The sequence below is a fragment of the Balaenoptera ricei genome, chromosome 7 (genome assembly GCF_028023285.1).
Source record: "Balaenoptera ricei isolate mBalRic1 chromosome 7, mBalRic1.hap2, whole genome shotgun sequence".
NCBI lineage: Eukaryota > Metazoa > Chordata > Mammalia > Artiodactyla > Balaenopteridae > Balaenoptera > Balaenoptera ricei.
In genome coordinates this window covers 111,147,585-111,160,986 of record NC_082645.1, presented here as the reverse complement: position 1 = coordinate 111,160,986, position 13,402 = coordinate 111,147,585, and the positions used below count along the sequence as shown (strand labels likewise).

The window sequence follows — 13,402 nt, the reverse complement described above, 5'->3', positions numbered from 1 at the left end:
TAAAATGAGTATTTTTTATGTGTCCATTTTGGCCGAGCAGAATTAATGTGAAAATTGAAAGGATATTACTTGGGTTTTAAAACTGCTTGCTTAAGAAAAGATGTCAACCCTGCTAGAAGTCATGCAGATGCAATGTGTCCATCCACCTACACTGGAAGGTGATGGGTCGCAAGTTTATACTCACAACGGAATAGGTCATAGCGGTTCCACCAATTACAAAAGTGAAACCAACAAAGAGGCAAACATCAATGTCAGCAGGAGGGTTTGCAGTGTTCAGCACAATCTGAAAAGATGATTTTCCATAAAACCACATCATGCTTCTTTCTTTCTGTATATGGAGATGATTCACCAGAATGTGTTCTCTTTTGTGTTTTGGGGCACAAACAGCGAGTTGGAGTCACCCCTGATGTATGAGGTTCCGGAACTGCAGCAGGGCAGCGCCAGCGGCAGCTCGGGAAGTAGCTTGGGTAGCTCCATCACTGCGTGTAAGAAGGTAACACTGCCTAACACTGGCTAACACCGCTCTCTTCTCACCGATTGAACTTGTCAACACTAGTTTAGTTTGACTTTTCAAACACTTCTTCTAAAGCAGAAACAGCAAAAAAACACACCATAAAATCACCCACAATTTGCTCTCCAGGACAACCCCCTGATGACATTCAAAAATCTAATTCATGGAAATGATCAGAAAACTCAAGCATTTCAGAAAGGTCTGATTTAAAAACTCTAAGCCTCCAGTGCTTCACCACACCTCCAACTTTTTCTAGTAACTCTTTCCAAACATAGCCATGGATAACGGCTTCTTGGATCTCCTTGCAGAAAAATCTTCACAGGTTTTGAATGGCCCAACTTATTATATTAAGCTCCTAAGTCTATATCTAAGAAAAATTCATGGCTCTTCTCCTTTTGCTATTTTCTTAAAGGGAAGGGTATGCCTGGTTATTTTATTAGGAACAGAATTGCATTTCCTGGAGTATAGATTTTAGAACTGATAAACAAATCTTGCTTTAAGACACTTGCAGAAAGTTGTCATTTGAACAACATAAAATCATCTAATTTAACAGTCTGATTTTTCCAGCCAATCCAACTTCAGGCCCAGAAATTTAAAGCCAAATGCCCAATTCCTCATCTAATGTTTTTATCACTATTTGATGCTGAATTCCAAAGGAAAGTGTGTTCCTTTTCATGAAAACGTAGAGGAAATCACACTGGATTAGTTCATTTATTGTTAAAACAAAGTTCAATTATAAAAAGTACTTATAGCTATAAATTAAGATAATTTTTTTACTAATCATATTGTATATGTATATATAATTACGTATACATAATGTGCATTATATATGTATATATATTTCAATTTATTGATTACTGTACCCAGTTAAGCAGCCTTATGTATTCTCTGCTTGTGTGATTTTGTATAGTTTTTAAGTACCAAAGAAAACAAATATCTTCATTAGAAAACATATATTGATTATTAAAAGAGTAGCATTAAACATAATTTTACAAAATATTTTCATGCATATATTCATAACCAAATATAAAAATATACCTGCCTGATTAATTAAGGATTCTTATTATCATGTGTTATATGATCCTCATAAAATTCTTATAGAGGATTCAGTGCTATGAATTCCAGTTTTTAATGTAGAAAACTGAGGCACTATAATTCAAAATGATTTTGAATTACTTATGAAAGAGCTAAAGCAGCAGGTTTTCAAGCCCTAGGTATGGTCTATTCAACTCTGTAACTCTAAATTATAAAGTCTTCACCAGATGCTATATCTTTCATAAGGCTAAATGATTTTTAATTTATTATAATTTTAAAATAACTCTATTTCTATTGATTAGAATTCCAGTGGCATTTAAAAGAAAGACTGAAGCCAGACTGCCTGAATTTGACACCCAGTTCTATAATTACTAGTTGTGTGATTTCAAGCAAATTACCTCTTCATGCCTCAATTTGCTCATCTGAAAAAATTATTACCCACTTCACAGGGCTGAGGTGCAGATTCAATGAGTTTATAGACGTGAAATGTTTAGAACAGTGCCTGGCGTACTGTAAGCACTCAAAATAATGATTACCTACAACTAATATTATTCTAAAGAATGATTTTATCAACAAGTAAGCAGTGCCAGAAAAAAAATTCAATATTAGCATTACCGTGCTGAGAGAGTTAGTACTTTATGATCTGTTATCTCAATTATGCTTATTTCCCTAGAAAATAGGTAGTCATATTCATTTTTTAAAAATCATGTCTGGAAGCTAATGAACTAATAGAGCTGTTTGGGACTGGGCAGCTACTAGAAAAAGTAAAATAAAAATTCAGTCATCTATTCTAAATGACTTCATGTATATATATATGAATTTAAAGTTTTAAATATAATTCTACTCATTCCACAGTTATTTCTAGAACAACTAGTATTAGGTTGAACCATATGAAACTGACTTTTTTATGGATCAAAAATGATCAAATATGGGTAATTCCATACAGTCCAACCCAAATACTTTTAAAATGTTGTTACATCCTGAGGAAAGATACAAGGATAGATCACAAATGGCCCCTGGTCTGGAAGAATTTACAGTCTAGTGTGGGAGATAATACTGGTTCCTCATGTGAAAAGTCAAACAATAATTAATAAGTTAAATAATTATGTAAGGTAACTACACAGGCATATCTCAAGATAGACAAGTGCATCTTAATTTGGACTTTGAAGTATGATTAAGATTTGAATGAGTAAAGACATTATCCAACTAAATTTAGGAAGGATTGTTACAAATTAATGCAGGAGAAGTCAATACCTTTGAGTATTGGCAATATTTTTCTAATATTCATAGCACATTCCTTTCATTTTAAATATTCTCTTAAGCTCACATACTAATTGCATTTTAAGACAATTTAGTAGCCATATATGCCACGTGTCATACACCATGTGGGCTATAGTTGTTTTCCTTGCCTTCAAAAAAGTAGCTCACCGGTGTTTCTTCTCTTCTTTGTGTCAGGAACATGGGCCCTCAGTGAAAGGCATGAATATTGAGACTTTATTCCTTTATTTTATTATTATATATTACTGCAAGCTGATTTAAGTGACCATGATTATATTTTTAATTGCATTAATCACAGATAATGGGATTGGGGAAGTGAGGATCTATATGTTCACAAATGCACTATAATGTATATTCTGTACAAAAGTGACAAAAAGAATAAGGACAGCATTGTCTTAGAAATAGCAAGGCTGTCCAGCTGAATCACCACTCTTCACAGTCAGTCAAACTTCTGTAAGAGTAACATGGATAATTGAAGTCTATTGGTAATTCTCCAAACTCATTTCATGTAATAGCTTCATCTTCTTCCCCATCAAACCTTCTTATCAGAGCTGATATATTGTTAAATTAATCGGTGGAAGAAATAAAACAAGGGTCCAGAAGATAATGCATTAGTTGAATAATCAGCCTCTGAAAAATTGCAAATTGACCGAATGTATTTCATGTGCTGTGTGCTTCACAGTGAATCTCTAAGGTTTTAGGGAATCCTACCCAGGTGCAATTTTCTTGTTAGGGAAAAATGGTCACTGGACACCATAGCTGTGAAAAAGCCATATCATCAGGAAAAAGACTTCGGTGGTCTTATTTGAAGGACTTATTAACTCCTTAATATATGTTTTTATCAGTAAGTCTTTCCCCAGAGCTAAGATTACCATATCATCTAGTCACAGCCTATATATACTCTCCTGGAATTTTGTGGATAGACTCCCCTTTTGCTCTCAAAAGTTCCCTGGTATGCACAATGTTATACGATTATCCCAGCTCTAGCTTCAGAATTATTCTTTCTCTTCCTTCTCCCCTTCCTCTAATTGCTAAGAAAGTTATCAGATAAATTCACACTGAGGTGTTAGTGATTGCTTAAAATAAAGCAATAAAATTGCAATCACAATAAAATAGTGACTGCAAAAATAAAATCTGTTTTTACTTAACTACTACTACTGCTGAACTAGTTCGATTGCCCCCTCCCTTAACTGACATTGACCACTGAGCTTATTGAGCCTGGACATGATTTCAGAATTCCATTCATCACAAAGCATCAATCCATCCAAGCTGGGATGTAAGCTAAGCCCTATGTCACCCTAATTTAATGAGCACCAAGACCCAGGGGAAGTTTTAATGTATGTAAAATAATGCATTTAAATGATAGAATTCCAAATGTTGCCAGAAAAAAATTGAGAGAAAGAAAGAGAGCTGCTGGTGGAGAGGCAACACTGGAGCCCTCCGTGGTATCTCTTAAAATTGTATCTCACACGGACATTCCCTGATGTTTCCTCCTCTCATAGGACAATTCTTCCTTACAAGACAAATGCAACCACCTTTGTGAAACTGAATCATAGGGACTTTCCTTTAAATGAGCTAAATTATTATAAATGTTATCCTTTTATGTCTGTTAAACACTAAGTGAAAGGTCCTTATATTGTCTCTATAATAAATCAAAATCTGTTATCTAAAGGGAGGTAATGAAATGTTGTGTAACAAAGCTGGACTTGGAATCCAAAGTCCTGAGTTAAATTCCAGGTTTCTCTTTTTACTGTGTGATCTTAGGCCAGCGATGTAATTTCTCTGAGTCAGATGTCTTAGGGTTGGTGTGACGTTTATATACAGAAAGTTTTGTGTAAGCCCTTGGCACATAGTTGGTGCTCAATAATTACTAGTTCCAGGTAAATAATCTTTACACAAGGGCAAAATTTATGTAAGTAAAATTTAAAAACTAATCTGGACGTAGCATGCATTGCGCCTTCATTGTGTTGAGTATCTGTTAGACTTTCCTCTAGTTTGAAAGCATTATAGTCAATGCCATATTTCCACAGTAGCTGGACATTTTCGATGCATGCTTTACTTGATGGACTGAAGATTTGTAACTTGGGATATAGTGGAACCAAGTCTCTGAATAGGATTCATGTGAGGAAAGAATTGTTGGAGAAGAATCAATACCTCAAATATCCTTCTCTTTTTATATCATGTTAATTAAATCCACCTTAAACTTTGACTTATCAAAGGCAGCAGGCTGATAACATTTCAGGTTCCCAGAGGCAAAGTTTGATCTTAATATGACATCTGATCAGCTCTCTGAAGTTTCAAGACCGTTCTTTGGTGTGACTGGCCTCCTTTAAACTGACTTAAATTTGCTGTCAACAGCGGCACGGATACATCTGAAGAACAGAATGGATGCCCCTTGATGTTTCATCCTACTCTGTAATACACATTTTCATCTAAGCCCATATCATTTTGATGACATGTAATTAACAAAAGCAATTCAATTAATGTGTGTAGGCATGGGCATACAAACTGAGAGGCTTTTTCAGAATCTGATCCATATCTCTAAAGACATTCTTATTCGTCAGAATTGTACTGCTCTTGGCCAAAAGCCCCAGTATTAATTCTAGGAAGTACATGATGGAAAATAGCTATAATATTCTGTATTTGTATAAACTGTATCTTTAAAGGAAGGAAGGGCTTTTAAAAATGTATAACTAAATAAGTAAATTTTAAAACAAAGCCAGCATAATTGAGCCATAGCCACCTTTCTATAGAAGGAAGACACAAGGCTTTTCCCTCTGGAGTGTAAACCACTCAGAGCTCTATCAATACTCTCTTCTGATCAAGCAACCTGGTAGTGATTTTCAGGCTCAGATTTTGATACCAGAGAATGGCCTATCCAAATTTTGTTAAACTGCTAGGTGTCTTGTTTTATTGCCCTCCTGCAGGAGTAATCAGAGGCATTGAAGAAACAGGGAGATTTTTAAGAAAAGAAATAGTATGGACTTACCTGGTGGTCCAGTGGTTAAGACTCTGCGCTTCCAATGCAGGGGTCGTGGGTTCGATCCCTGGTCACGGAACTAGGATCCCACATGCCGCGTGGTGCTGGGGGAAAAAAATATGTATCTATTATATAATATGTATATATAATACATATATATAAATTTTTAGAAAAGAAAAGTGTGCACTGTCCAGCAATAAAACGACCTTTAAAAAGAAAAAAAGAAATAGTTATCTTACTAAAAGTGATATTTGAAGATGGTTAATATAGTAGTTCTAAAGACAATTCCTTAGAGCAAAGGGAGAGTGGAGTCTGGGCTGCCAGGAGAAGCATAGCTGATGTGGATAGGGAGGCAGGGAACAGAGAGGCAGAACCTGTATACAGGCAGTGGGAGGAGGGAAAAACGAACTCTGATGAGACACATTTGGAAGTCAAGGTCAATAGGTCTCCGTGGCTTTGAGAGTTGAACAGAACCACGAACTCTTTTTGAACCAAGACGTCCATGAGTGGTGGTGTCATTGAGGTCATTAGGAAGAAGAGCTAGGAGACAAGGTAGCGAGTTCACAGGTTCAGATTCAGCCGAGCTGCATCTAAAGAGCCAGCCACAGAACTCCCTCTGGGGGCCATTTCGCTGACCGCCTCAGGAAACTTCCTCATGTTCTGAGCCACACTGACATCCAGGAGGCTTCAAGGTTGCACTGAGGCCAGAACAAAGATGATGCGGGCTCTGGTGGGGACTAATTTCCTCTGCCTTCACCAAAAGCAGGTGGAAATGATGAATGTCTTCTCTTGCCTTTAAAACAGCCTGGTCCACACTGAACTTTAGAGAGGTGGGGCTATATGTGCTACATGGTGAGTTTATTCTTTGGAAAATGTCAATTCAGTAATCTTATGTGGGAAAATTTGTTGAAAACCAGCAATAATGGCTCACTTTGCAGTTTGAATATGATTCAGCTTCTTATTTCAAAAGTCAAGACTTCTATTCAGGACTCCACACCACCTCTCTTTCCTGCCAACAATTGCTATATAGAGTATTTGAGGCTCCAATATGCTAGCCTTATTCTGTTCTCTACAGCTCCGTTCCTTGAGCGTCCTTTTTGCTATGTGTGAAGAACTCCTGGAAGGATTTTGCAGTGCCTTTTCTTTCCTTTCTTTTTTTTTTTTAACCAAAAAGTAGGACCCTGAAAACCCAGAATAGCTTAAAACATTTTGTGGAATTGAGAGTGGTGTTGCACTATTGAAACTAGGCAAGTGATCTTTTTTCCTGAATTGTTGCAATTACACCAAACCTTTATATGAGGTATTCAATATCTCTATCCAAAACTGGGAGGGGTCTAAATTTTTTAAAATATCTAATCTGGCATTCAAAACTCTCTTTTCTCTCTGTGGGCCTTTAAAATATCTTACCATCCCAGGGTTCCCCATCCCTAGCCTTAAGGTTCTCCTCTCTTTCCCTTCAGTCCCCCATCTAAACAACCCTCTCAGCTTTGTAGCCTGCAGTAAACACCATGTTTCCCCCCCCAGTCCTAACAGCATCCACCTTCCCTGTATCTGGCCAGGCTCACCCTTCTGATAAAAGTGCCCACTTTTCAGTTCTGCCAGAATGGGATGGAAAGATTTGGCTCAGATAAACTTGAAGAGTCCTCCATAGGGGCCTTCTGGCTCATGAATCTCTGAAAATGAGCCCTGCCATGTGCATGCCCACGTTTACTAGGCTTATCTCTACATTTTGAGAAGGAGACCTGCCCTAAAAGATCCAGATGAGGGCTCACACTCTCCAGGATGAGGAGCAGCTCTGAACCTTAGCAAATTACGTGTCCATGTGCTGACATCTTAGAAGGTAGTTGTTCCCAGCAGCTTCTTCCAGAGAAGAGTCAAGAAATGAGAATTGCCACTTTCTTATAATTGCCAAAGGCCAAAGGCACACATCAGTACTTAAGGGATACGTGGCCAAATCTGCTGTCCCTTGGATGAACAGCAAAATCTGCGCTACTTACACTTTGCAGAAAAATCATACAAGTCAATGGTAGGTCTAGATACACATCATGTGTTTTCCTACACGCACGTTTTTTCTTATATTTTGCTTCTCCTAACATTAAAAATCACATTTCCATCACTGGTCATATCAACATGACAGCATTATACTGCATCTAAATAGGAATTAAATAGCAATTAATCAGCTGTCCTCCATTTATGTCTAATTTGACTCTAAATCAGACCATTCATAAATTATACTATAATTGCATTTCCTGAGTATATCTGTGTTTGAAACTCTTGTATTTTATACTTGAGACTCAAACTTGGTTTTCGTTTTCATGTGGAGAAAGCTCTGATCAACTTTCAAAGCATTCTTCAGCCAGCTGACTGGCTAAGTGTGATGTGGCAGAAGTAAACAAGCCTGGCTTGATACTGATGAAGTGCCCTCTGTGCTCTTATACCTTTCTTGTGATTGCATTGAAATACAATGTAGCTTCCAAGACAGAGTAATTGTGTGGCCCAAGAAAAGCAGGGAGGGATCTGAAACTGTCTACCTAGTTAATTTCTTGCCCCATTAGGATAAACTCTGTGCCCGGTTAATATACAAAGTCTCCAGATTACATACGTGGAGACATTAATTTCAAAGAAGAGAGCCCTTTTGTTCGTGAAACATTTCCATTTTATACTCAGTTACTTGCATGTGTGACATTTGTCAGAGATATTTATAAATCAGTATATTTCATATTTATTTCCCAGAGGCAAGCTTAGTTCGACCAGGATTGCTAAAAGCATCCCATAGATAAGGACTCTCTCACTATAAAAGTACAGTTTATCTAGAGGTTAGTGTGTTTATAACGAGATAAGAGAATGTCACCTTCTTTCTTCTCTGGGGGTATTCCCTCCCACCATTCTCCACAGTAAAGAAAGAAATTGCAGATCCGCTGCTAAGCATTTCCTTCCCAAACTTCCAAACCACCTATGCCTTCGATCTGCTCCTTGACAGTGGAGAATTGCTAGTTCCAAGGCCTTAAAAGAACTCCATTGTTTTTCCAATACTTTTGTAATAATCAATTACAAGAATTCCAAACTGTACTAGGTGTCAGTCATGTAATGAAAGAATGTTTCACATCCAACCAGATGATCATATTGCAGAATATGTCCTATGAATAATCAAACATGATTATTCATACTTTGGAAACAGTTTCCCCCTTTTGTCAAAGGAGGCTAAATACACAAAACGTCAGGCAGTCAGCCAGAAGAATCATCATTAAAAGGAAAATGTTATCTTAACATTTAATTCAACCTTCTGAGAAACTGAGACGAAACCACCGAGGTTTCTATGCCACTTTTTTCCCTCCACACAATAATTTCATTTCCAATTTGTTTCCTTGTCTCTTTTTAGGAGTTCAGTGTGCTTTAAATAAGCAATAGAGTTTCCCTGTGAGGTAATGAAAAGGTATCATATCCCAGAGTGGAAAACAAAAGATTACAGAGTTCTCCAAAAAGTTCGCTTAGGCACAGATTAAATCAACATAAAATAAGTGTGTAAAATTACACAAAATCTTTTGACTTCTAGTTCATTGTGTGGCGGGGGGAGGGGTAGGTTTTAAGCTATTATAAAAATTTAAGCTAATAATTAAGCATTATTTAAGCCAGTGACTAAACATCCAAAAATTATAATTAAACATTTTGTAGAATCTTAGAGTGCTTCATGACATTAAAGAATATCTGGCTCAGCTCAGCCATGGATTTCTTTCCAGTGAAAGATAAAAAGTTCTTTCTCATCACTTCCCCTACCACTCACTTTGCACCAGCCATTATGGGCTCTTTGCTGTTCTTCAAAGTCAACAAACACATTTCTGCTTTGAGCTTTTGTTTTTGCTGGCGATCTCTGCCTGGGATGCTCTTCCCTCCGGTGCTTGTGTGACTGGCACTTTTTTTTTTTTTTTTTAACATCTTCATTGGAGTATAATTGCTTTACAATGCTGTGTTAGTTTCTGCTTTATAACAAAGTGAATCAGTTATACATATACATATGTTCCCATATCTCTTCCCTCTTGCATCTCCCTCCCTCCCACCCTCCCTATCCCACCCCTCTAGGTGGTCACAAATCACTGAGCTGATCTCCCTGTGCTATGCGGCTGCTTCCCACTAGCTATCTATTTTACGTTTGGTAGTGTGTATATGTCCATGCCACTCTCTCACTTTGTCACATCTTACCCTTCCCCCTCCCCATATCCTCAAGTCCAATCTCTAGTAGGTCTGTGTCTTTATTCCCGAGTTATTTGTAGTGAGGTGGATGGAGTTAGGGTCTGTCATACAGAGTGAAGTAAGTAGAAGGAGAAAAACAAATACAGTATGCTAACACATATATATGGAATCTAAGGGAAAAAAAAAAAAGGTCATGAAGAACCCAGTGGTGAGACGTGACTGGCACTTTGATTCATTCAGATCTCTGCTCAACGTCACCCTCAGAGAGGCCAGAAAATACTTTCCAAAATACATCTCTTAATTTTTATCCCTTTCTGTGGCTTTATCTTCACAGTAGTCACAGTAGTTTTCACAGTGGTCTTCATTATCAGAGCATATATAAATATGGAAAATTTCTTTGATTATGGTCTGTCCTCCGTCAACAGGATGAGCACAAAGCTGTTTGCTTTGTCATTATTTTTGTTTTGTCCACCCCTGATCGCACAGTAAATAAGCAACACCTAGTACAAACGGCAGGTGCTCAACAAGCAGCCACTGAATGAATGAATGAATGAGGGAATGAAAACTTAATATGGACGGTGTTATCCTTCTCTTGGAAATGGTATTCCGAAGTTAGCATCGAATATAGAGTCTAAAAAAGAAATATATATATATAGAGAGAGAGTCTAATTAATGCTTTATTGTTTTATGAATGTGATTTGTACCAATATAGAATCCAATTAAATTTTAAATAAACGAATCTTAAAAAGGAAAAAAAATCTTTAAAAAATAAGAGGAAAATAAGCCTCGATGAAGTACCCCTGTGCACCAAGTAGAATGACTAAAATTAATTTGAAAGCAAAAACTGCCAACACCAGGCACTCACAAGGACGTAGAGCAACTTGAACTCTCATACCCTGCTGATGGGAATGAAAATGGTAAATCCACTTTAGAAGACAGTTTATCAGTTTCTTATTGAGTTACCACACTACCTAGTAATCTCACTCAAGCAAAATAAAAACTTAAAACTTTCTCTATGTATAGTATCATGTCATCTGCAAACAGTGACAGTTTTACTTCTTTTCTGATTTGGATTCCTTTTATTTCTTTTTCTTCTCTAACTGCTGTGGCTAAAACTTCCAAAACTATGTTGAATAATAGTGGTGAAAGTGGGCAACCTTGTCTTGTTCCTGATCTTAGAGGAAATGGTTTCAGTTTTTCACCATTGAGAATGATGTTGGCTGTGGGTTTGTCATATATGGCTTTTATTATGTTGAAGTAGGTCCCCTCTATGCCTACTTTATGAAGAGTTTTTATCATAAATCAGTGTTGAATTTTGTCAAAAGCTTTATCTGCATCTATTGAGTTGACCATATGGTTTTTCTCCTTCAATTTGTTAATATGGTTTATCACATTGACTGATTTTCATATATTGAAGAATCCTAGCATTCCTTGGATAAACCCCACTTGATCATGGTGTATGATCCTTCTAATGTGCTGTTGGATTCTGTTTGCTAATATTTTGTTGAGGACTTTTGCGTCTATGTTCATCAGTGATATTGGCCTGTAGTTTTCCTTTTTTGTGACATCTTTGTCTGGTTTTGGTACCAGGGTGATGATAGCCTTGTAGAATGAGTTTGGGAGTGGTCCTCCCTCTGCTATATTTTGTAAGAGTTTGAGAAGGATAGGTCGTAGCTCTTCTCTAAATGTTTGATAGAATTAGTCTGTGAAGCTCTCTGGTCCTGGGCTTTTGTTTGCTGGAAGATTTTTAATCCCAGTCTCAATTTCAGTGCTTGTGATTGGTCTGTTTATATTTTCTATTTCTTCCTGGTTCAGTCTCAGAAGGTTGTGTTTCTCTAAGAATTTGTCGATTTCTTCCAGGTTGTCCATTTTATTGGCATATAGTTGCTGGTAGTAATTGCTTATGATCCTTTGTATTTCTGCAGTGTCAGTTGTTACTTTTGAAAATGAAATGAAAAATGTTACTTTTTCATTTCTAATTCTGTTGATTTGAGTCTTCTCCCTTTTTTTCTTGATGAGTCTGGCTAATGGTTTGTCAATTTTGTTTATCTTCTCAAAGAACCAGCTTTTAGTTTTATTGATCTTTGCTATTGTTTCTTTCATTTCTTTTTCATTTATTTCTGATCTGATTTTTATGATTTCTTTCCTTCTGCTAACTTTGGGGTTGTTTTTGTTCTTCTTTCTCTGATTGCTTTACATGTAAGGTTAGGTTGTTTATTTGAGATATTTCTTGTTTCTTGATGTAGGATTGTATTGCTATAAACTTCCTTCTCAGAACTGCTTTTGCTGCATCCCATAGGTTTTGGGTCGTCGTGTTTTCATTGTCATTTGTTTCTAGGTATTTTCTGATTTCCTCTTTGATTTCTTCAGTGATCTCTTCGTTATTTAGTAGCGTATTATTTAGCCTCAATGTATTTGTATTATTTACAGATTTTTTCCTGTAATTGATAAAAGGGTGAATTTTATAAGGATGTGATATCTCTATGAAGAAAATGTTACCTGCAGTAGAGATGTCACTGTTTATTGCAGAGCAAATAGGTAATAATATCTGATGAATAGCTGCCTTTATTCTTCCCTAACATCATTCTTATCAACTCTCTGCCATCTTTAACACTCACTATGCAAATCTAATTGCCCTGCTCACATTACAATCTCTTCGTGTATGAAAAATTTAATTGAGTTTCCTAGAAAAAGGCTAGAACAGCAATAGGGGCCTGGAGATTCTTCTCTGAGAGATACTCAGGACTCTATTAATGGACTTATCTGGCTTCCTTCATTTTATTGTTCCTCTTGCTTTTTCTTTCCTCATCTCCAACACACATTCATGAAAATTGTGTGCAACATTTGAAAGGATGATTTCTTTAGACGGTGTTTCCAAATCTTTTCCACATTATTATACATATTTTTTAAAATAATATTTGTTTGGAACTCTTGAATAAGCAGATGGCCAGAGGTGCTTGCCCTGCAATGGCCAACCCAGGTTCTCTCCAGCCTCCAGACAACTGAGAGAGTCAATGTCTCAAAATCCCAACACATCTTAACTTCTCTGAGTCTACCTGTTTGGGGGTGGGGGAACGATAAATCTCTGCTTTTGAAGAATGAGTTCATTGTTCTGATGACATTATTCAATTAATTTTAAGCACCATTCTATCATTAATCATGATACATACATTAGGCAAATGTCGCACTTTGTGTTTGAAATTTTTCTCTTTAAGGGCTTTGATGCTTCTTAACATCATTATACTTAACAATTATCAGAAAATAAAATTTGACAATATTTGATAATACAGAAGTAGAAAATGGGAATCTTGCTCAACATAAAAATTCTTTGCAAACTTTCCATAAAATCTCTGAGGAAAACAAAAGCCTTGCAGAAATAATACTCATATCATCTAATGGGAAGGACAAGA

General features: G+C 36.7%; 1 protein-coding gene across 1 annotated transcript in view; it reads left to right on the top strand.

The window, feature by feature from the left end:
• Positions 1-340: 340 nt before the first annotated feature.
• The window catches only part of SPHKAP (SPHK1 interactor, AKAP domain containing), a 118,213-nt gene continuing 105,151 nt past the window's right edge, over positions 341-13,402 (top strand). The window contains exon 1 of the mRNA XM_059927547.1: positions 341-493. Within this exon, the coding sequence (XP_059783530.1) occupies positions 341-493 (153 nt within the window). The remainder of the gene's footprint in view (positions 494-13,402) is intronic.